General features: G+C 36.0%; 1 protein-coding gene across 8 annotated transcripts in view; it reads left to right on the top strand.

Annotated features, from left to right (window-relative positions):
• The window catches only part of VPS13C (vacuolar protein sorting 13 homolog C), a 192,724-nt gene that overhangs the window by 132,621 nt on the left and 35,170 nt on the right, over positions 1–24,933 (top strand). For all 8 annotated transcript variants that reach the window (XR_004030533.1, XR_004030529.1, XR_004030532.1 and 5 more), the window contains 8 exons: positions 327–621; positions 3,897–4,286; positions 6,485–6,589; positions 7,280–7,444; positions 8,951–9,079; positions 10,127–10,260; positions 11,923–12,049; positions 20,928–21,163. Coding sequence is in view for 3 of the 8 variants with exons in the window: in XM_030814508.1 (XP_030670368.1) it covers positions 327–621; positions 3,897–4,286; positions 6,485–6,589; positions 7,280–7,444; positions 8,951–9,079; positions 10,127–10,260; positions 11,923–12,049; positions 20,928–21,163 (1,581 nt within the window). In the remaining 5 variants the exon portion in view is untranslated. The remainder of the gene's footprint in view (positions 1–326; positions 622–3,896; positions 4,287–6,484; positions 6,590–7,279; positions 7,445–8,950; positions 9,080–10,126; positions 10,261–11,922; positions 12,050–20,927; positions 21,164–24,933) is intronic.

Genomic DNA, 24,933 nt, shown 5'->3' with positions numbered 1-24,933 from the left:
TGAAAATTCCTTATTGTATATTTGATGTCAGAATTTTTCTGAGTATTTTTATTAGATTGCCTTTGTATTTGAAATGAAAATTTTGTAAGTCGACTTGTTTACAGAATTGTTTTTTGTTTGTTCTTTTCAGAAAGTTCCTCCATAAGTTATATATGACTTTGGGTGAATTTCCTAACCTTTTTTTTAGCCCTGGTTTCCTCATCTGAATATCTGTAAAAACAGGAATAATAGCACCTATCTTGTAGAGTTGTCAGGAAGATTTAATGAGATTCTTTTTTTTAAGTTCTGGATCAAAACTTTATTGTCACTGTTTCCTCTTTCTGCAGATGTCAATTGTTTATCCAGCCAGCTGGAATCTTAGAGCATCAGTACAAGGAATCTACCACTTATATTTCTTGGAAGGAAGAACTTCATAGGAGCAGGGAAGTCAGATGCATGTTGCAGTGTCCATCAGTAGAAGTCAGCTTCTTACCTCTCATAGTGAATACAGTTGCTCTGCCTGATGAATTAAGCTACATATGTACACATGGGGAAGACTGGGATGTAGCTTACATTATTCATCTTTATCCTTCTCTCACTTTGCGGAATCTTCTCCCATATTCTCTAAGATATTTACTTGAGGTATGTCTCTTGCATTTTGTTTGATTTTTATTGTTGCACAGAGTAAATTCTGATTTTGTTTTATGGTATTTTTAAGTGAGGTCAGTGTTTTATATAGCGTATGTGTAATGTGTAATGCCTTCATAATATTAATGATAGCAAAAACTGGCATAACGTTTACTATGTGCCAGGAACTGCTCTGTGTGCTTTACATGTATTAGCCTATTTACTCTTTATAATAACCTCCTGATGTAGGTACTATTATTACGCCCATTTTACACATAAGAAAACTGAGTTGAAAATGGGTTAAGTGACTGGCTCAAGGTTCCATAGCTAGGAAGTGGTGGAGCTGGGATTTGAACCTAGGCAGTTTGGCTTTTTGATCCCTGCCTTTTTACTGCATCTTCCTTAAATTAAGAAGCATGATCGTCTGTTTATTAATTAAGTAAAATTCCATTAACTAAAAGATAGGAAGAAATGGGAAAATATTTCATCTTAAAGTTTTTATTTTAAAGTCAATATTGTGATTATTTCTTCAAGGTTCTATTGAAAATAAACCTTGGAAAATAAAAAAATAATTACTGTCTGTCTTTTTTTTATTATTATACTTGGAGTTTTAGGGTACATGTGCACAATGTGCAGGTTTGTTACATATGTATCCATGTGCCATGTTGTTGTGCTGCACCCATTAACTCATCATTTAGCATTAGGTATATCTCCTAATGCTGTCCCTCCCCCCTCCCCCCACCCCACAACAGTCCCCGGAGCGTGATGTTCCCCTTCCTGTGTCCATGTGTTCTCATTGTTCAGTTCCCACCTGTGAGTGAGCACATGGCGGTGTTTGGTTTTTTGTCCTTGAGATAGTTTGCTGAGAATGATGGTTTCCAGTTTCATCCATGTCCCTACAAAGGACATGAATTCATCATTTTTTATGGCTGCATAGTATTCCATGGTGTATATGTGCCACATTTTCTTAATCCAGTCTATCATTGTTGGACATTTGGGTTGGTTCCAAGTCTTTGCTATTGTGAATAGTGCCACAGTAAACATATGTGTGTATGTGTCTTTATAGCAGCATGATTTATAGTCCTTTGGGTATATACCCAGTAATGGGATGGCTGGGTCAAATGGTATTTCTAGTTCTAGATCCCTGAGGAATCGCCACACTGACTTCCACAATGGTTGAACTAGTTTACAGTCCCACCAACAGTGTAAAAGTTTTCCTATTTCTCCACATCCTCTCCAGCACCTGTTGTTTCCTGACTTTTTAATGATCGCCATTCTAACTGATGTGAGATGGTATCTCATTGTGGTTTTGATTTGCATTTCTCTGATGGCCAGTGATGATGAGCATTTCTTTATGTGTTTTTTGGCTGCATGAATGTCTTCTTTTGAGAAGTGTCCTTTCATGTCCTTTGCCCACTTTTTGATGGGGTTGTTTTTTTTCTTGTAAATTTGTTTGAGTTCATTGTAGATTCTGGATATTAGCCTTTTGTCAGATGAGTAGGTTGTGAAAATTTTCTCCCATTCTGTAGGTTGCCTGTTCACTCTGATGGTAGTTTCTTTTGCTGTGCAGAAGCTCTTTAGTTTAATTAGATCCCATTTGTCAATTTTGGCTTTTGTTGCCATTGCTTTTGGTGTTTTAGACATGAAGTCCTTGCCCACGCCTATGTCCTGAATGGTATTGCCTAGGTTTTCTTGTAGGATTTTAATGGTTTTAGGTCTAACATGTAAGTCTTTAATCCATCTTGAATTAATTTTTGTATAAGGTGTAAGGAAGGGATCCAGTTTCAGCTTTCTACATATGGCTAGCCAGTTTTCCCAGCACCATTTATTAAATAGGGAATCCTTTTCCCATTGCTTGTTTTTGTCAGGTTTGTCAAAGATCAGATAGTTGTAGATATGCGGCGTTATTTCTGAGGGCTGTGTTCTGTTCCATTGATCTATGTCTCTGTTTTGGTACCAGTACCATGCTGTTTTGGTTACTGTAGCCTTCTAATATAGTTTGAAGTCAGGTAGCATGATGCCTCCAGCTTTGTTCTTTTGGCATAGGATTGACTTGGCAATGCGGGCTCTTTTTTGGTTCCATATGAACTTTAAAGTAGTTTTTTCCAATTCTGTGAAGAAAGTCATTGGTAGCTTGATGGGGATGGCATTGAATCTATAAATTACCTTGGGCAGTATGGCCATTTTCACGATATTGATTCTTCCAACCCATGAGCATGGAATGTTCTTCCATTTGTTTGTATCCTCTTTTATTTCATTGAGCAGTGGTTTGTAGTTCTCCTTGAAGAGGTCCTTCATGTCCCTTGTAAGTTGGATTCCTAGGTATTTTATTCTCTTTGAAGCAATTGTGAATGGGAGTTCACTCATGATTTGGCTCTCTGTTTGTCTGTGATTGGTGTACAAGAATGCTTGTGATTTTTGTACATTGATTTTGTATACTGAGATTTTGCTGAAGTTGCTTATCAGCTTAAGGAGATTTTGGGCTGAGACAATGGGGTTTTCTAGATATACAATCATGTCATCTGCAAACAGGGACAATTTGACTTCCTCTTTTCCTAATTGAATATCCTTTATTTCCTTCTCCTGTCTGATTGCCCTGGCCAGAACTTCCAACACTATGTTGAATTGGAGTGGTGAGAGAGGGCATCCCTGTCTTGTGCCAGCTTTCAAAGGGAATACTTCCAGTTTTTGCCCATTCAGTATGATATTGGCTATGGGTTTGTCATAGATAGCTCTTATTATTTTGAGATACGTCTCCTCAATACCTAATTTATTGAGAGTTTTTAGCATGAAGGGTTGTTGAATTTTGTCAAAGGCCTTAAGAAGTAATAAAGATTTTCTAGTCAGAGTAACTTTTTATTCTGACGAGTAAATAAGAACAATTTTCTTATTCCATTCATGTGGGAACCATTAGGCATGGTCTATAATTAGAGGATAAAACTGAAAGCCACGCAGTTAAGTGGCTCATTTAAAGACATAGCTCTAATGGACAACAGCCAGGCTTCCTGAATCTAGTCTTTGATTCTTGATATAGACCTGATTTTTTCACAAAACTGATGGCTATTAGCCTCCTAATGGCCAAAGTCAGTTTCTGCCTATGGCTATGGTGTAGTGTTTTCTTTTTAGTCCTTAGTGAGTACTGGACATTTGTAATATGTAAGCATGGTACTTCACAGAAGACTTAGCGGTTTACCTGCATCTGGTAGGTTATTTAGCATTTGTGAAAAATATGAATTTTGTTATTTCAGAGGTTTTAAAAAGTTACTAAGCAAATTTTTGTTTGTTTTTAGGGAACAGCAGAAACTCATGAGCTGGCAGAAGGCAGTACTGCTGATGTTCTGCATTCGAGAATCAGTGGTGAAATAATGGAATTAGTCCTGGTGAAATACCAGGGCAAAAACTGGAATGGACATTTCCGCATACGTGATACACTTCCAGAATTCTTTCCTGTGTGTTTTTCTTCTGACTCCACAGAAGTGATGACAGTCGACCTGTCAGTCCACGTCAGGAGAATTGGCAGCCGGATGGTGCTGTCTGTCTTTAGTCCCTATTGGCTAATCAACAAGACTACCCGGGTTCTCCAGTATCGTTCAGAAGATATTCATGTGAAACATCCAGCTGATTTCAGGGATATTATTTTATTCTCTTTCAAGAAGAAGAACATTTTTACTAAAAATAAGGTGTGGTTTTGTTCACATAATAAGTTAAAGCAGATAAATTCCTAATCTGGAAACTTGGGAGTCATTTGTCTTTCCTAAAACCATGCTAACCTATTTGCTAAATGCCATTGGTATGAATTAGGTTCAAGGAGACTTAAGCATAATCAAGTGGGATGTTAGGAACCAATAGGTTTCCTGAGACTGAGTTGCCCTTTTCTCCAATGCCTATAGAGTTACCTGTGTTCTTGAAGTAGTAGTAGTAGTAGTAGTAGTAGTAGTAGTAGTATAGTAGATAGAATAGCTTGAATTTACATACTTTACCAGTGATGAAATGGCATTTCTAAAGATGTAACCATTGAATTTGGCATATATTAGTTGAACCTTCCTATGTGTGAAGCTCCCAGGCAGGCCTTTGGGAGAGAAACCTAATGCCTAAGCCTCCTCCTTTATGCTCTGGTCCCTTCTTTCCTCTTCAGGCTCACGTTTTGATATCCCTCACCACACACTTCCCCAAGGACTCACCTCTAGGCTTTTGTATTTGCTGCACCCTTTGCCTACAGTGCCTCTTCCCCTGTTTTTTTTCTGTCTTCCTCATCATTCCTGATTATCTGCTGTTCATCCTTTGGCATTCTGCTCAAGCCTGATATGTATGAAGATTTTCTAACCATTTAAAATGGGTCTAGACATCCCATCCGTGTTCGTACAGGAGTAGTGGTTCTCAAATTGCAGTGTACATTATTAGAATCACCTAAAGGTGTTTTTTTTTTTTTTTTTGAGACGGAGTTTTGGCCAGGCTGGGTGGCTCATGCCTGTAATCCCAGCCAGCACTTTGGGAGGCTGTGGCTGGTGGATCACCTGAGGTCAGGAGTTTGAGACCAGGCTGGCCAACCTGGTGAAACCCCGTCTCTACTAAAAATACAAAAATTAGCTGGGCGTGGTGGCAGATGCCTGTAATCCCAGCTACTCGGGAGGCTGAGGCAGGAGAATCACTTGAACCCGGGAGGCAGAGGTTGCAGTCAGCTGAGATCACGCCATTGCACTTTAGCCTGGGTGATAGAGTGAGACCCCATCTCAAAAGAAAGAAACGTAGTTTTGTTCTTGTTGCCCAGGCTGGAGTGCAATGGCATGGTCTTGGTTCACTGCAACCTCCACCTCCTGGGTTCAAGCGATTCTCCTGCCTCAACCTCCCAAGTAGCTAGGATTACAGGTGCCTGCCACCATACCCTGCTAATTTTTGTATTTTTAGTAGAGATGGGATTTCACCATATTGGCAATCTGGTCTCGAACTCCTGACCTCAGGTAATCTGCCCGCCTCGGCCTCTCAAAATGCTGGGATTACAGGTGTGAGCCACCATGCCTGGCACCTGAAGGGTTTTAAACACTGATTGCTGGGCTGTCTGTAGAGTTTGATTCAGTAGGTCTGGGTATGGTTTTAGAATTTGCATTTCCAACAGGTGATGCTTTGGGAACTCCACTCTTTGAGTGTTGATTAACACATGGTATTGTAATTGCTTGTTTATGTGTCTGACCTCTAGTTGTCCTCAAGTTTTTTACAAACTAATTGGGTGGGTGAAGGTGAGATTAATTTAAGGGCACAATTTGATCTCTTCTATAAAACTTTATCTAAATCCCAGAACCAGAAGTAAACTGTTTATCCTCTCACCTTGATAGCATTTTTTGCCTCTTGTATGACTCTTACCCCATTGAGTCTTGTATCAATTTTTTGTATGTATTTCCTAATCTCTCTTTCTACTTGGAAGCTCATCGAAGACAGGAACTGTGTCCTGTTGTCTTCCATTCTGCCTATCACAATGTTTTTAATGTAGTGTCTGCTGAATAATGTTAAAGACATAAATTCTCTATATGCTAAGACTTTAAAAATTTGTTAGCTCTGTATCATAAGTCTATCCCTGGAAAACATCATTTTGCATTATAATTCTTTTTAAAAAACAATACAGAATCTCATTGGTATCTAGGTTTACTATACTCATTGCATAGGTTTACTATACTCATTGCAAAGTCAGAACTTTCTCAGAAAGTTTTTTATTGTTCCCTAGAGTTTTTGTGTTTCTGTTGCCTGTTTGCAATATGACTTTGATTATATTTTTCTGTGTCCCACGGTACTAAAGAAATTTCTAGTAGTCCAGCAACTTTCTCTCAAATAAAATTATTATAGTGTTTTAGATTTCTTATATGACGATATGTGCTCTCTGGTATAGGTACAATTAAAAATTTCAACTAGTGCCTGGTCCAGTAGTTTCTCATTGGATACAGTGGGAAGTTATGGGTGTGTGAAGTGTCCTGCCAACAATATGGAGTACCTGGTAAGATTCTGCTTCCTTATTTACCTTTGATTCCATTCACCTTTGCTACAGTTCAACAAACAAGTTGGCTCCTAAAGTGTACCGAAATTTGAATTTAAAGTGATAATGTGGAGGGCTGTTACCACTACAAATTTTTATGGTCACTGATACCAGAGCAAAACCTGAATTTGTCTAAGTTTAAGACAGTGAGTTTAATCCATCCAAGTGAGCAACTTGGTAAATATTCACAGTATGCTAGAATCCTTATTCTGTGCCACCCCTTGCCAGACATTTCTTAAATCTTAAATTTGACTAGTATGAAAATTTGAATAATCTGATGCCAGTTAACCTATTACTACTTCAAAATTTTTATTTTACTAATAACAGATAACAAAAACCTGTACACTAATTATAAAGCAATTTATGTTTGGAATTTTAAGAAGTAAAGAATGCTAGACATATTAAATCTGTCATTGTAAGTCATTAGTTAAATTACTAATTGATATTTCTTGAATTGTTTCTGGTGGAGCCAAACTAAGGAACTACAATTTTTTTTTCTTAGAAGATAATCTGTTGCAGAATGTAACTTATGCTTTATTTAAGAATTATTATTTTAAAATATTTTAAGAAGTTTGTGTGTGAATGAGGGGATGTATGTATATTTCAAAGACATTGAATAAACTGGAAAATAAGCTTTTTTCCTTTCCACAGGTTGGTGTTAGCATCAAAATGAGCAGTTTCAACCTTTCACGAATAGTTACCCTGACTCCCTTTTGTACCATTGCAAACAAGTCATCATTAGAACTAGAAGTTGGAGAGATTGCATCTGATGGCTCAATGCCAACTAATAAATGGAACTATATTGCTTCTTCAGAGGTAACATTTTTCTTTGTTACAACTGATTCCTAAAATATACAAATAATATTGACATCTAAATAAGAATTGTATATACCTCTTTTTCAGACTCCATCATATTTATGTGTTGAAATATGACAGCCAGCTTTGAAAGATTTTTTCATACTATATTTTTAAAAAAAGAAGAAAAGTTTTGATAATACATTAGCCCAGTCTAGATCATCAATAGTCTTTTTTGTACTTCTTCCTATATGTGTAGAACATAGCTATGTACTGTAAAAAGTACATAGAGATTATGTACTATATGGTGTCTCCATAGTCAAGATAATGTCTCTATATTCAAGAAGCTATTATCTTAAAAGAGTCATAAAAGTCAGCATGCGGAGAGATAGATAGCACATGCTAAGTTATAGGTGGTTATAGAATTTCTGAATAGGTGAGCTGGAAATTTCTTTGAAAATTAGCTAAAATTTCACCCTCTCACTGAGTTTCAGACTTTTCCAAGATTGATAAAGTCATTGGTAGTTGAAATCATGGTGTTATAGATCAAAAGATAAAAGTTTCACCGAAGAGGTGGGATTTGAACTAAGCTCTTCATGCTCAGTAAGATTCGAGGAGGTGAAGCAAATGGGGGAATGTGTGCCAGAAAAGGACAGGTGCAAAGATAAGCACTAGTGCTTGATCTTGACTGAGTTTTCAACCAAACCAGCTGACTCTCAGGATAGTTGAACGTCACTTTCTACTGTTTAAAGAAAGATTCTAAAGTTACTTAAAAAATATTTAGCAAAAGACTCACAAAGGAAGGAGTCCAATTACAATATAAACAACGTTAGAGCTCTAAGAGCTGGTCTGTTCAAGGCACTTAGAATGATCTCCATAAACTCAGCAACAAATAAGTGCTTATTTTTTTTAATCTATATGTGGGTTTGATTATAGTAGTATTTTTTATTCAGAAATAGAATTTACCTAGTATTCTATAACAGAAGGACATTTTGTATTAGGAATGAAATATTAAGTTTTATAAATAAAACTGAGGCTCAAAGAAGTAAGTATATGGTCTGATTAATATCAAACAGCTAGGAGGATGGTGTCAGAACTTCCAGCAAGGTGTTCTCTCCTCTGCCTTCAATTGTCTTTCTGGTTTATCTATGATTAAGATACTCTGTGAAAGAATTCGTCATGTTTTAATGAATTAAAATGGGTATACACAAAAGCAAATGATTTTATAATTTTTAAATAATTAAAATGAATTTTATAATTCTTAACAGGCTCTTCAGTTTCTCATATTGCAATTATACCATAAATACATACAGACTAATATATCTGTATTCTCCTGATGTGATTTCTTTGGTTTCATGGTCATTATATTGTCAGTAATCTTACTATGAGATGTGGAGGACATATTTTTAGAAACTTCATAATACTTTAATCAAGATCAGAATCAGAATTGAAAATTTAATTAGGTAATGTCTTATTTATTATATAACTGTATTGTCTTAAGACCGATAATAACTTCTATATTTTTAGTGCCTTCCATTTTGGCCTGAAAATTTGTCAGGCAAACTTTGTGTGAGAGTGGTGGGCTGTGAAGGATCTTCCAAACCATTCTTTTATAACCGACAGGATAATGGCACTTTATTGAGCTTAGAAGATCTGGTAAGTTTTCATATTTTATTTTATTTTTATTTTTATTTATTTTTTTATTATACTTTAAGTTCTAGGGTATGTGTGCACAACGTGCAGGTTTGTTACATACGTATACATGTGCCATGTTGGTGTGCTGCACCCATTAACTCGTCATTTACATCAGGTATATCTCTTAATGCTATCCCTCCCCTCTCCCCACACCCCACAACAGGCCCCAGTGTGTGATATTCCCCTTCCTGTGTCCAAGTGTTCTCATTGTTCAATTCCCACCTATGAGTGAGAACATGCAGTGTTTGGTTTTTTGTCCTTGTGATAGTCTGCTGAGAATGATGGTTTCCAGTGGCACTATCCACAATAGCAAAGACTTGGAACCAATCCAAACGTCCAACAATGATAGACTGGATTAAGAAAATGTGGCACATATACACCATGGAATACTATGCAGCCATAAAAAATGATGAGTTCATGTCCTTTGTAGGGACATAGATGAAGTTTTCATATTTTAAAATAAAATGTCTTTGATTTTTAAAATTTGCTTTGAGATATTTCAGTAAACCATGCTATCAAAATTTACTGGTAATTATTTGAAGGTGCTGCTATATCAATATGTAATACCAGCATATATTTATAACAGATCAGAGCCAGTTTGCTTTTTAGTAAGAACTTAAGAAAACAGGCCGGGTGCGGAGGCTCATGCCTGTAATCCCAGCACTTTGGGAGGCTGAGGCGGGCGGATCACGAGGTCAAGAGTTCGAGACCAGCCTGGCCAATATGGTGAAACCCTATCTCTATTAAAAAGTACAACAACTAGCTGGGCTTGGTGGCACATGCCTGTAATCCCAGCTATTCGGAAGGCTAGGGCAGGAGAATTGGTTGAACCTGGGAGACGGAGGTTGCAGTGACCCGAGATGGCGCCACCGTACTCCAGCCTGGGTGACAGCAAGACTCTGTCTCGAAAAAAAAAAACAAAGCTTTTGTGTTTTACGTAATATTGAAATTCCATATGTAAGTGTAGATTAAACCAGTACATCAAACATACTTTTTTCTCTACAATAGAATGGGGGTATCTTGGTGGATGTAAACACTGCCGAACATTCAACTGTCATAACTTTTTCTGATTACCATGAGGGATCTGCACCTGCCTTAATAATGAACCATACACCATGGGACATCCTCACATACAAACAGAGGTATGAGAAAAAAGGGTTAATGGGAAATACTTTTATTGGTTCACAGTAACTAATGGGAAACACTTTGGTTTCATATTCAAAATGTTTTTAGATTTTAGAAAGGTGATATGGAACACATGGTGTTTATGTCTAATACCCTTACATGTTTTGAGATAACACTCTGTAAACACATTAATATTTCTGAAGCAAAACTGGTAAATATTGACATCAAATGGGATAAATAGAAATTATTAATAGTTTCATATCAATTCAGGTCAGGTTTTGCCGCCAAATGAGTTTTGACACCAACTTTCCAGAAAAATCTTTGGGCTTTTAGAGCTTTTAAAATTTCATAATGGCAGATAAGGGAGTGAACCTGTTTAAGTATTCCCTTTCCTGGTAATCTGGTAACTCTCAGTGAACCTTTTCCTATAAATCTGTATTTAGTTTTTTTGGGTAGGGATAGTAGAAGGTTAAATGAGAAGACAATGACTAGATAGTGGTGTTGAATGTATATCATTGGCTGATAGGAATTTCATTGTTCTTGCCTTTGCTGTCATTTGTTTTGGATGGTGTCATTATTTAATGGTAGAGAATTTAAGCCCTTAAAATATCGAATAATTTTATTTATAAAATTATATATATTTATATTAACATATGTATATATGTGTATATATATTCATGCATATAATGTATATATGTGTATATATGTTCATGCATATAATGTATATATGTGTATATCTATTCATGCATATAAATGTATGTATATATGTAAATTTCTTAAAGATTTCCCTAGTCTTAACTCTAATGGAGTGAATCCAGTGAGAGACTTAGAAGTACAGATTAGGATTAAAATCTAGTTGGATTACTTTTTTTCTCCCAGTTATCTGGAATATTTTTTGCATTAAATGGACAAATACTTCTTAAACTGTAATAATCAATTTTAAAATCTCCTGGGAGTCTTGTTAAGATGCAGATTTTGACTCAGTAGGTTTTGGATGGGGCCCAGGACTTTGCCTTTCCTGCAGGACCCCAGGTAATACTTATTCCGCTTGTTTACAGACCATACTTTGTGTAGTAACAGTGTGAACATAATTTTTTTGTTGCTGTGACCCATAATGTATCTTAAGTATTGTATTTGATTAAAAAGCTTAGCTGGTCACAGTAATGCATACCTATAGTCACAGCTACTTGAGAGGCTTGGGTAGGAGCATCTCATGAGCCCAGGAGTTTGAGGCTGTAGTGCAATATGATCTTGCCTGTGAGTGAACACTGCATTCCAGCCTGGGAAACAGGGAGACCCTGTCTCTAAAAAATATGTTTAAATTTAAGCACTGAATAGAAGTTCTTCTGCTACTAAAGATATTTACTCTTCACAGCCATTTCTACAAGTGGACTCTGATCTGGCAGTCTGTTTACCCTAATGAATTCCATTGATATGATTCCACTTGGATCAATTCCGAGTGCATTGAAGCTTCAGAAAGGGCAATATTCTGTTTCCCCAAGCTTGAAAACCATTAGTTTATTAGATATTTTAGAGTACTTGTTTTTAGGTAGAGTTGTGTTTTATTAACCAAAGCAATTTCGTAGGACTTTTATGCTAATCCCGTCCTCAGTAAACTACAGGTTTGGGTTTCTTATCTCCAGAATATTCTGATTTTCTCTCTGTTCATTGTCTTTTAGTGGGTCACCAGAAGAAATGGTCTTGCTGCCAAGACAGGCTCGACTTTTTGCCTGGGCAGATCCTACTGGTACCAGAAAACTTACATGGACATACGCAGCAAATGTTGGGGAACATGATCTGTTAAAGGTATCATTTGGCGTGAATGAGTGCTATATGAGTTACCTGACAGTGAAGGAAGTAGAGAAGCTGTCTTCACTGACTCCTTGTCCTAACTGAACTAAAAGTGAATCGGAAGTATTTCCAGAATAAGTAGCTTTTGGACTTTAGATGGCAAATACTGTAGTTCAAACCAGTATATTGCCTTAGATCAATCAAAGTAATTTATTTACAATTTAAAAAATAGACCTGCTTTATCTTGCCTATGTAAAGCACCTTTTCAATTAATTTACCTATTTTAAAAGTAAGGAATTGTAAGACTAAGTTAAAAACAATTTTATTTTGAACATACCTATGCCACTTTTGGCTATGAGTTTTTAAAGCTTGTTTTCCTAAGCACAGCTATGTATTTTGTTAATTATTGAAGTCTGACAGTATGCAAATTATCGCATGTAAGAAATTTAGTGAAATATTTATTGAAACAATATTTAGGTAGCTGAGTTGATTAAATATGTTATTTTTTAGACTCTTAGCCTCTGAAAGGGCCCAAAGGATTCATATACCAGCCTCCCATCTGATATAGGAATTGCTCCTGCATTAGTAATGTATCATCCAGTTTCTGTATGAATATATTCCATGATGAAAGAGTTTAAATAGAGTCATTGTCCATTGTTCACTATCCAATAATGCCAGCTGTTAAAAGGCTTTCTTGACTTTTGCTTTAAAATAGTAATTGGTCAGTAGTTACTGAATTATCCTCATTTCTTCTCTCCTCACATTTGATACTACTCAGCAACTGTAGCTCCCAGTAAGTAGCATATAGATACTAGAGAGAAGGTAGCAATGACATTCTGGAGGAGGATATAAAGGTCTGTGTATAGAAGCAGATCCGGGAAGAATTCTGTTAACAGCATGGTCAGGGATTTCAGTTTTTAATGTTTCTCTTCTATTTGGTGTTACAGAATGAGGCAGTAGGAAGAGAGGGTGATTCCACCTCAGTCAGCAGATAGTCTGCCACGTATTGAAAGTTGAGCTATAAGCAACGAAATCGTTCATGTCCTTGTCCACTCAGTTGATCAGAGAAGGGAGTTCTGCTTAGGCCCAAGTGGACATGACAGGGGAGTTCAGAGAAAATCATACATTGTTGGCAAACACTAGGTTTACCCAGATCTTTCCTCATTTAAGTATGATAAACAGAAAAAACCCCAACATGGGCTTTATGAAAAAAATACTTCATTAGAAAAAGGTAGCATTATCCTATTGATTCAGAAGGTAGTCATACCTCTGAAAAATTTTTTACTACAGGACCAGAAGAAGCATTTCAAAATGTATGCCTGGCATCCTCAACTAAGTTATAAAGACATGACAACTATGAAATAAGAGAAAGCAAGGTGAAATAAAAGATAAAGACAGCAAAATAAAGTGTAAGGGGAGAAGGGAAACTGTATTCTATGCATACTATATATTTATATCCCATTTAATCCTGAATTTTATTAGAGAAATGACAAAGATTATATCTTTTTAAAAAAGCTATCAATTGGTAGAACTCAAATCAGTGAGAAAGGAATTTCAAAACAATGAGAAAATGAAAATAAGTAAAACTTTGCTGTTATAGTAAAAGAAAGAAACCTAAGAAAGTATATAATAAATGACAGATACATTTTATTGAGGACATATCATATATTAATGCTTTTTATATATTATCACTAATTCTTATGATAGGAACTTTGAATTCAAAATCAGATCTGTCTGACTTCAAAGTCTGTGAACTTTTTCTGCTAGACCATGCTTCCCATCAGTTATGTCAGTAAATGAAAATGGTTTAAATTCTATTAAAAGATAAAAACATTCGGATTAAATTAAAAAATAAGATTTAACTGTAAGTTGTTTACAAGAGTTGTGTTTCAGCCAAGCTTACAGAGAATTATAACCATGAAGATAGATGGTAAAGATTTAACAAGCAAATGGAAGCAAAAAGAAAGTAAAGTTGTTGATTTTAATTTCTTTCTTTTTAAAAATTCATACATAATAGTTGTACATTTTGGGGGGTACATGTGATATTTTGATACATACATAAAATGTGCAACAATCAAATTGGAGTAATTGGTGTATCTATCACCTGAAACATTTCTCTTTATTTTGGGAACATTCCAAAACTTCTAGCTATTTTGAGCTATAGAATACATTATTGTTAACTATAGTAACCCTACTATACTAGCTAACACAAGATCTTACTCCTTCTGACTATATTTTTGTACCCCTTAACCAACTTCTCTTGTTCCCTCCCATCCCCTTCTCATCCTTTGGTAACCAACATCTACTCTCTATAAAATACACTTGTTTTTTTTTTTTTTTTAGCTCCCACATATGAGTGAGAACATGTGTTATTTGTCTTTCTGTACCTGACTGGCTTCACTTAACATAATGACCTCCAGTCCTATCCATATTGCTGCAAATGACAGGATTTCAGTCATTTTTATTACTGAATAATATTCCATTCTGTATATGTAGCACGTTTTCTTTATCTTTTCACCTATTGATGGACATTTACGTTGGTTCCACATCTTAGCTATTGTGAATAGTGTTGCAATAAATATGGGACTGCAGGTACCCCTTCAGTATTCTGATTTCCTTTCATTCGGATATATACCAAGCAGTGGAATTGCGGATTATAGTTCTATTTTTAGTTTTTTGAGGAAACTCTATACTGTTTTCCATGTAGCTCTACTACTTTACATTCCCATCAAGACTGTACAAGTGTTTCCCTATCTCCACTTCCATGCCAGCATCTCTTTTTTTTTTTTTTTTTAATTAAAGCCTCTAACTGGGGTGAGATAATCTCATTGTGGTTTTGACTTGCATTTCCCTTGTGTTTAGTGATGTTGAACATTTCTTCATATACATGTTTGCCATTGTGTATCTTCTTTTGAGATATGCCTATTCAGACCTTTTGCCCTTTTTTAAATCACATTTTTTTTTTTTAAGGAGTTCAAAACACTCCACCAAGCTTGTGGAGTGTTTTGAGTTCCTTATATTTTCTGGTTATTAATCTCTTATTAGACAGATAGTTTGCAAATAATTTCTCTCTTTCGGTATGTTGTCTCTACTTTGTTGATTGTTTCCTTTGCTGTGCAGCCTTTTAGCTTAATGTAATCCTATATGTTTGTTTTCACTTCTGTTGATTGTGCTTTTGAGGTCTTATCCAGAAAGTCTTCGCCTAGACCAATGTCCCAAAGCATTTCCCCAATGTTTTCTTTAAATAGTTCTATGGTATCAGGTCATAGATTTAAGTCTTTAATCCATTTCTGTTTCATTTTTGCATATGGCAAGAGGTAAGGGTCTAGTTTAATTCTCCTGCATCATATGGTTATCCAGTTTTCCCAGCACCATTTATTGAAGACACTGTCTTTTTCCAGTATATTCTCTTGCCGCCTTTGTTGAAGATGAGTTGGCTGTAAATGCATGGATTTATTTCCAGGTTCTCTATTTTGTTCCATTGGACTGTTTTTATGCCACTGCCACGATGTTTTGGTTACCATAACTTTGGTATATTTTGAAGTCAGTTAGTGTGATGTGTTCAGCTTTATTCTTTTTGCTCAGGATTACTTTGGCTATTCAGGTTCCATATGAATTTTAGGTTTTCTCTGTTTATGTGAAGAATATCATTGGTATTTTGATAGGGATTGCATTGCTCTTGTAGATCGCTTTGGGTAGTAGAGACATTTTAACAATATTAAATTCTTACAAACCATGAATAAGGGATATCTTTCTATTTTTTGGTGTCCTATTTCATTTTTTTTCATTAGTGTTTCATAGCTTTATACATTTTGGTCAAATCTTATTCCTAGGTATTTTATATATTTTTTGTAGCTATTGTAAATGGTATTGCTTTCTTGATTTCTTTTTTAGTTTGTTTGTTGTTGGCATGAAGCTATGCAATTGATTTTTTTTTTTTTGGAGACAGGGTCTCACTCTGTCACCTGGGCTGGAGTGCAGTGGTGTGATCATGATTCACTCCAGCCTCAACCTCCCAGGCTCAAGTAATTCTCCCTTCAGTCTCTTAAATATCAGGGACTACATTTGTGTACCACCAAGCCCAGCTTTTTTTTTTTTTTTTTTTTTTTCTTCTGCCATGTTGCCCAGGCTGGTCTCAAATTCCTGAGGTCAAGCGATTCACCTGCCTTGGCCTCTGAAAGTGCTAGGATTGCAGGCATGAGCCACTGTGCCCAGCCATTTGATTTTAATATATTGATTTTGTATCCTGCAGCTTTACCAAATTTATCCGTTTTAACAGGTTTTTTCTTTTTTTTTAATGTGTGTGGAGTCTAGGTTTTTCTAAATGTAATATCATGTTGTTTGTGAACAAGGATAATTTGACTTTTTTTTTTTTTTTTCAAATTTGGATGCCCTTTTTTTCTTTCTCTTGCCTGAGGGCTTTGACTAGGACTTCACTATGTGAAATAAAAGTGGTGAAAGTGGGCATCTTTGTTTTGTTCTAGATCTTGGAGGAAAGGCTTTCAAATTTTCCCTCTTCAGTATGATGTTAGCTGTGGGTTTGTTATATATAGCCTTTATCATTTTGAGATATGTTCCTTCTGTACCTAGTTTGTTGAGAGCTTTTTTCATAAAGCAATATCAAATTTTGTCAAATGCTTTTTTAGCATCTGTTGAGATGATCATGTGGTTTTTGTCCTTGATTCTATTAATGTCATGTGTCATGTTAATTTGCTTATGTTGAACCATCCTTGCATACCTGGGATGAATCTCACTTGATCATAGTAATGGATATTTTTTAAGTGTTACAGCATTCAGTTTGCTGGTATTTTGTTGAGGATTGTAATTGTTGTTGTATCTTTGTCTAGTTTTAGTAATAGGTTAATGCTGGCCTTTGTAAAATGAGTTTAGAAGTATTCCCCGCTCTGCAGTTTTTTTTTTTGTTTGTTTTTTGTTTTTTGAAGAGTTTGAGTAGAATGGTTATTAGTTCATTTTTTAAGTGTTTGGTAGAATTCTTGCTCTGTCACCCTGGCTGGAGTGCAGTGGTGCGATCTCGGCTCACTGCAACCTCCACCTCCTTGGTTCAAGCAATTCCCCTGCCTCAGCCTCCCTAGTAGCTGGGATTACAGGCACATGCCACCACGCCTGGCTAATTTTTTTGTATTTTTAGTAGAGATGGGGTTTCACCATGTTGGCCAGACTGATCTCAAACTCTTGACCTCAGACAATCCACCCACCTCGGCCTCCCAAAGTGCTAGGATTACAAGCATGAGCCACTGCGTCCAGCCTCTCTGGTTCTTTTATAATGCCCCTCTTTCTTCTTTTCTTACTGTCTTCCTTAGTGCTTAAGTGGTTTTTCTCTGACAGTATGTTTTTAGTTCATTGCTTTGCATTTTTGGTATATTTATTATAGGATTTTGCTTTGTGGTTACCATGAGGCTTACAAAAAACGTCTTATAGACACAATACATTATTTAAAACAAATGACAACTTAACTTTGATCAGAAAGGAAAGCAAGGAAACCAAAAAGGAAAAACTAAAAAATGCTACACTTTTAAGTCCATCCTCCATACATCTTGGCATTCTGTTGTCTCAATTTATATCTTTTTTATATTGCCTATTAAGAGGTTGCTGTTATTATTATTATTTTTGATAGATTTGTCTATACTAGATATATGAGTGAATTATACACCACAATTATGGTGTTAGATTATTCTGAATCTGTCTGTGTACTTAGTTTTACCAGTGAGTTATATGCCTCCAAATTTTTTTTCATTTTAACATTGTTTTCTTTCATATTGAAGAACTCCTTTTATCATTTTTAGTAAGATGGGTCTAGAGTTAATGAATTCCTTCAGCTTCTGTTTATCTGATAAAAACTTTATCTCTCTGTCATGTTTGAAACAAAGCTTTGTTGGATACAATATTCTTGGTTGGCAGGCTTTTTCTTCCCTTTCAACACTTTGAATATGTTGTCCCACTGCCTCCTGCAGGGCATGGTTTCCTGAGAAGTCAATTGCCAGACAAATTGCAGCTTCTTTATATGTGATTTGCTTCTTTTCTTTTGCCACTTTTAGGGTCCTGTCTTTGTCACAGGCCTTTGAGAGTTTGATTATTATATGCCTTAGGGTAGTCTTATTTGGATTGAATCTGTTTGGTGATCTGTGACCTTTACCTGTGTATTTCTATCTTTCTCCAATAGGGAAAGTATTTTCTTGTTAATTCTTTAATTAACTTTCTACCCCTTGCTCTATCTCACCTCTCTCTTGACCACCAGTGACTCTTAGATTTGCTCTTTTGATGTTATTCTCTATATTTTGCAGGCATTCTTTGTTCTTTTTTATTCTGTTTTCTCCTCTGTGTATTTTCCAGTAGCGTGTCTTAGAGCTAAGTGATTCCTTCCTCTACTTGATCCAGTCTGCTGTTGAGAGCCTCTAATACATTTTTCAGTTCAGCAAATTTATTTCGTCATTCCAGCATTTCTGTTTAATTTTATTATTTCAGTCTGTTTCAGTTTCACTGATAACTTTCTTAATTGTTTTTCTGTGTTGTCTTGGAAGTTGCTGACTTTCCTAGAATTACTACTTTGAATTCTTGATCTGAGAACTCACACGTGGCTGTCTTGTCAGAGTTTGTCACTGGTACTTTGCTTTGTCTATTTGGAGAGGCCAAGGTTGCCTGCTTGCTATAGTTTTTTGTGGACACGCGTCTATAGCTTTACATTGAAGGATTATTTATTTATTCCAGTGTTTGTTCTCTGGCTTGTTTTGGTCTTTCTAGAATATGTTTGCTTAGAGGTCCTTTGCAGTTGCCTGTGGGTCCCCTTTATCCTAGATCACTGTCTCCTATTCAGCACTAGATGGTGGTGTAATTGCTGGTTTGCCTCAGTTCTCAGAAACGTTTGGCAGTACTGTCTCCAGTGGTGGGGAAGGGGTTGCATCTCAAAGGGGATATCCCAGCTATGTAGGAAGGCTGCCCAGGGTTCCTCCTCAGAATTTATGGGCTGTGCCTCCCACAATGTTGTGCTGCTGAACAGCCACTCTGAATAGGTGTTTCCTTTGGCTAAAATAAAGAGCAGAAATTCTTGGGCTGGAGTTTTTAATCCTGCTTCCCTTCTTTGTCTGTAGCCTCCTTTGGGGGATTTTTCTTCCTAAGGCACTTGTGATGCTTCCCATGGGCTGAGCCAGGAGTGGTTTTCCTGCAAGGGAGCCCAAGATGGTGGGGAAGCTGGCTTTCTGCTTTGATCTCACTTTATCCAGTGTAGAAATTGTGAGCCTAAGAGGAATTTCCTGCATGCAGTGCCAGGCAGATTCGGGGAGAGGCATTGTGGGTAGAGAAGTTCATTTCTGTTACCATCTGCATGGAGCTTTTCACTTCTCTGTGGCTCCAGGAATTGTGTCAGCCTCAGGTTCAAGTTCTGGGATATTTCTGGTGATAATCTTGGCACTAGAAGTTTATGTTTGGTTTTCTGTGGTAAAGAGTGAAGACACATTGTTTCTACTCTTTCATTTTGGAGTTATCACCCTCTGTTGATTTTAATTTCTGACCAATTCAAAGCAAAATTATTAAATAGATAATGATAATATGACACAGAAGGAGTGATAGCCATAAACCTTCATGCAATAAATAGTATTGCATCAACATATAAAACTTAAAATGCTAGAAATTAACTGAAACACAATTACCTGGGGATATTTTATTGTACTTCACATGACATAGATGAAAAACAGGAGTCAGATAATATTGGAATAATAACTGTGAAGTAAGATACATAGCACATTTTGTAGTTTACAGATACAGAATTCACCTTCTTAATAGATATGTTTGAAAATTTGATTTCTTATTAGAGTAAAAAAATTGGGCAGGCTTCTTTGATCATATAATGTACCTTGAACGTATTAGTAAATTTTGAACATTAATGACACTCAACTATTCTTATACTCTTGATAACTTCAGTTGTTTTTTTTTTTTTTTCTCCCCTGGAAAGCATGGAATGGAAAGTACATAGTAGGTACTTGTACTGCTCATTGAAATGAACTGTTCTATTTTTATTAAACCCAGAATGAAGTGGAATTTATTACTTTAACCTCTGAAAACACTGACCAAATCAAGCCTCATATTTTTAAGTGCTACATATAACCTTCACCAGTGTGATTTACATAAATATTTCCTATGTTATAGATCATGAAAACATAAAAATAAGCTAGGCTGGTTTTGTCTGAGGTTACATTTCTTTTTCTTTTCTTTCTTTTTTTTTTTTTTTTGAGGTGGAGTGTTGCTCTTGTCGCTGAGGCTGGAGTGCGATGATGCTATCTCAGCTCACTGTAACCTCCGCCTCCTGGGTTCAAGCAATTCTCCTGCCTCAGCCTCCTGAGTAGCTGTCATTACAGGTGCCCGCCACCATGCCTGGCTAATTTTTGTATTTTTAGTGGAGATGGGGTTTCACCATGTTGGCCAGGCTGGTCTTGAACTCCTGACCTCTGGTGATCTGCCCGCTTCAGCCTCCAAAAGTGCTGGGATTATAGGCGTGAGACACCACACCTGGCCTAAGGTTACATTTCTAATAAACTTCTGAACCATTCTGTTTTCCGACTTGGAGACAAAGAATCATCTTATCGCATTGGTGCCACCAAAGGATCCTCTTGAATCCTGCTCTGTGCCCTTCAGCACTCACTAGGTAATTCAGACTAAGGTATTAAAAAACTATGTACTATTAGTCTTAGTTTTTGAAAATAATTGGTGAGTATATTTTAAAATAGATTATAGCTTAATTTATGTCATTTTGATGGTTAGAATTTTTCAATTTATAGTAGTGCTTCTTAAACTTTTCTAATCTTTCTCAGTTATTATAGTTCAATTTTACATAATAAAAAGTTACTATGTGTGGGTTTAATGAAGTCTTTCTTCTTCCCAGGATGGATGTGGACAGTTTCCATATGATGCAAACATCCAGATACACTGGGTATCATTTCTGGATGGGCGCCAGAGAGTTTTGCTTTTCACTGACGATGTTGCCTTGGTTTCCAAAGCACTGCAGGCAGAAGAAATGGAACAGGCTGATTATGAAATAACCTTGTCTCTCCACAGTCTTGGGCTTTCACTGGTTAACAATGAAAGCAAGCAGGAAGTTTCATATATTGGGATAACCAGGTATGCAAGAAGGAAAATAAGACATCCTAAACCTTTAAAAGGCATTTAAATTCATAGTAGCCAATTTGAGGAAAGTAAAAAGATACCTGGTTTGACTTTGGTATGCTGTATATTTATTCAGTAAAACTTACTGAATAATTCTTTGAACTGTTAGTTGAAAAGCCCCGAGGATAGAAAGATGACTAAGATATTGTCTTTGTCTTCACCATACTCATTGTCAGTTCACGGGGGAAAAAAGTGGTTTGTTTCTTTCCTTGTTGTCTTTATGTGTGTGCGTGTGTGTGTGTGTGTGTGTGTGTGTGTTTAATGAGTTACAAAAATACTGAGAAAAGGAAAGGATGTACAAAGAAGGATGTACATGCGCAATGGAAGTACAGAGGTATAAGTGACTAGTTTGTTGTGTGCAGTAGAGGTTGGACAAACTGTCGTGAGTCAGGGGAAACCAACAGAAACAAATTGGAAAAAAAGGTTCAGAGAGGAGGCTGTATTTGATATGAGTACATAATCTTTAATGGGTGGCCATTTAGAATTTTCTAATAGTTATGGGACCAGTTATTTTCTCTAGTTCTATTTATACCTGTATAAGAAAAATATTAGAATATTTAGTTGATTTTAAAAATGACAATTTGGTAAAAGACTTACTCTTTTTTAGAGGCTGGTGGGTAGAATGGTTGACATGATACCAAATATAACCAGGATAGGATCTATCAATAAACACATGTTTGGGGAAAGAAAAGCAAATTAAGGAGAAAAGTAAATAGATAATCTATGTAATGAACTTTGCACAACACCTGACAAACTAATGGTTATAAACGGTATCATACATACCATTAATATAATATTAAAATATTTATATGTAGATAGGCAATGCATTCTTTGTTATATATTTCAGTATTATATGGTATTTTTAAACTAAACATGGAAATCATTTTTAGTTATACAGGTCCAATTTTCCCTTTTGTTCTTCGATAAAACTTTTTACTTTAATATTGTATATGCTGTCCTGGTTTGTCAGGTTTACCTTTATTTATAAGAAAATTTAAAAATTTACCTAAAATAACTTCATTACCTTTTTTATGACCTGGTACACATTCAGTGAAATCTAGATTTTCAAAGGAAAAACACCAGTTACATAATTTTAAAAATCAGACTTTTTTTTGAGCAGCCTTATGTCTAGAGAAAAACTGTAAAATAGTTTTCATGTACCCGCACTCTTGTTTCCCCTATTACTAACATCTTGCAGTCGTGTGGTACGTTTGTTACTATTGATGAGCTAATATTGATACTACGTTATTATCTAACTTCATTATTATCTAACTTCTATATGTAACATTAAGTATTACTCTTTGTATTGTACGTTCTATGAGTTCTGACAAATGCGTAATAACCTGTATTCACCGTTACAGCATTATATAAGATAGTTTCACTGCACTAAAAGTCTCTCAGTTTCCTTCTGTTAATCCCTCCATTCGTCTTCTAAACCTTTGGAAACCACTGCTCTTTTTATTGTCTCCAGTTTTTCTTTTTTCAGAATTTCATATAGTTGGAATCAAACAGTATGTAACCTATTCAAATTAACTTCTTTTTTTTTTTTTTTTTTTTTAAGACAGAGTCTCGCTGTCGCCCAGGCTGGAGTGCAGTGGCGCAATCTCGGCTCACTGCAGGCTCCGCCCTGCGGGGTTCACGCCATTCTCCTGCCTCAGCCTCCTGAGTAGCTGGGACTACAGGCGCCCGCCACCTCGCCCGGCTAATTTTTTGTATTTTTAGTAGAGACGGGATTTCACTGTGTTAGCCAAGATGGTCTCGATCTCTTGACCTCATGATCCGCCTGCCTTGGCCTCCCAAAGTGCTGGGATTACAGGCGTGAGCCACCGCGCCCAGCCTCAAATTAACTTCTTTCACTTAGCAATATGCTTTTAAGGTTACTTTGTTTCTTTTCATGGCTTGACAGCTCATTTCTTTTTCTTATTGAATAATAGTCCATTGTGTGAATGGACTATTACTCCAGTTTCTTTATTCGTTCAACTATTGAAGGAGATCTTGGTTGCTTCCGCATTTGGCAATTATGAATAAAGCTGTTACAAACATTCATGTGCAAGTTTTTGTGTAGACATATGTTTTCTCTGCTTTGGGGTAAGTGCCAAGGAATGTGATTCCTGGATCATATGATAAAAGTATGTTTAGTTTTGTAAGAAACATCAAATTATCTTACAAGGTGGTTGCATCATTTTGCATTCCCACCAGCAATAAATGAGAGTTCCTGTTGCTCCACATCCTTGCCAAAATTTGGTATTGTCAGTGTTTTGGGTTTTAGCTATTTTAATAAGGATATAGTAGTATGTCATTGTTTTACTTTGCAGTTTTCTGATGACACATGATGTTGAGGATCTGTTCATATGCTTATTTGCCATCTATATATCTTCTTTCCTGAGCCACCTGTTCAAATCTTTTGTCCATTTTAAAATTAGGTTATTTTCTTAATGTTGAGTTTTAAGAGTTATTTGTTTATTTTGGATACCAGTCTTTTATCAGACGTGTGTTTTGCAAATACTTTTTCCCAGTCTGTGGCTTATCTTTTTATTCTCTTAACTGTTTTTAACAGCAGAAGTTTTATATTTTACCTCAGACTTATCAATTCTCTTCCTTCATGGATTGTGCTTTTGGTGTTGTATAAAAGAAGTCTTCACTATACCCAAAGTTACCTATATTTCCTCCTATTATCTTCTAGGTGTTTTATAATTTTGTGTTTTATATTTATCTATTTTTATGTATGTATGTGTTTATTTATTTTTGAGACAGTGTGTCCCTCTGTTGCCCAGGCTGGAGTGTAGTGGTGTAATCACCGCTCACTGCAACCTCTGCCAACTAGGCTCAAGCAATCCTCCCACCTCAGCCTCCTGAGTAGCTGGGACTGCAGGTGTGCACCACCATGCCAGGCTGATATTTTTTATTTCTTTGTGGAGATGGGATTTCACCATGTTGTCTAGGCTGATCTCAAACTTATATTTAAGTCTAATCCAGTTTGAGTTATTTTTTGTGAAAGATGAAAGCTCTGTGTCTAGATTTGCTTTATTGCATATGGATGTCCAGGTGTTCCAACATAATTTGTTGAAAGACTTCGGTAGTTTCCTCATTTAGATCATGTACACATTGTATTTGATTTTATTTATACCTAAGTGTTTGTTTCTTTGGTGCTAATGTAAATGGTATTCTGTTTTTATTTTAAATTTTAATTGTTTATTGCTGGCATGTAAGAAAGCAGTTGACTTGTATATTAACCTTATATTTTTGCAATCTTGTTATAATTGCTTATTAGTTACAAGAGTTTTTTTTGGTTGATTCTTTGGGATTTTCTGTTTAGACAGTCATGTCAAATGTGAACATTGACACTTTATTTCTTCACTCCCAACTTTATTTTCTTGTCTTATCACATCTTGGACTTCCAGTACTATGTTGAGGTGGGAATGGTTGAGAGTGGACATACTTGCCTTATTCCTAATCTTGGTGGGAAGGCATCTGGTTTCTCACTATGATGTTAGCTATAAGTTTTTTGTAGGTGCACTTTATCAAGTTGAGGAAGTTCCCCTTTAAGTTGTCTCAGAGTTTTTATCATGAATAATGTTGGATTTATATTGTCTATAGTAGATATTTTATTCAGTGCCTTCATTGACTGGTATCCTCTAAATACATTTTATAGTTAGGACATTGTTAACACTGTCATTGACTAATAGAAACAAGCTATGTAAAATAAAATATTACAGATTTTAGTA

Source organism: Nomascus leucogenys, chromosome 6, assembly GCF_006542625.1.
Source record: "Nomascus leucogenys isolate Asia chromosome 6, Asia_NLE_v1, whole genome shotgun sequence".
NCBI lineage: Eukaryota > Metazoa > Chordata > Mammalia > Primates > Hylobatidae > Nomascus > Nomascus leucogenys.
Note: the sequence above shows the minus strand (reverse complement) of the source record. Positions and strands in the feature narration are given on the sequence as shown.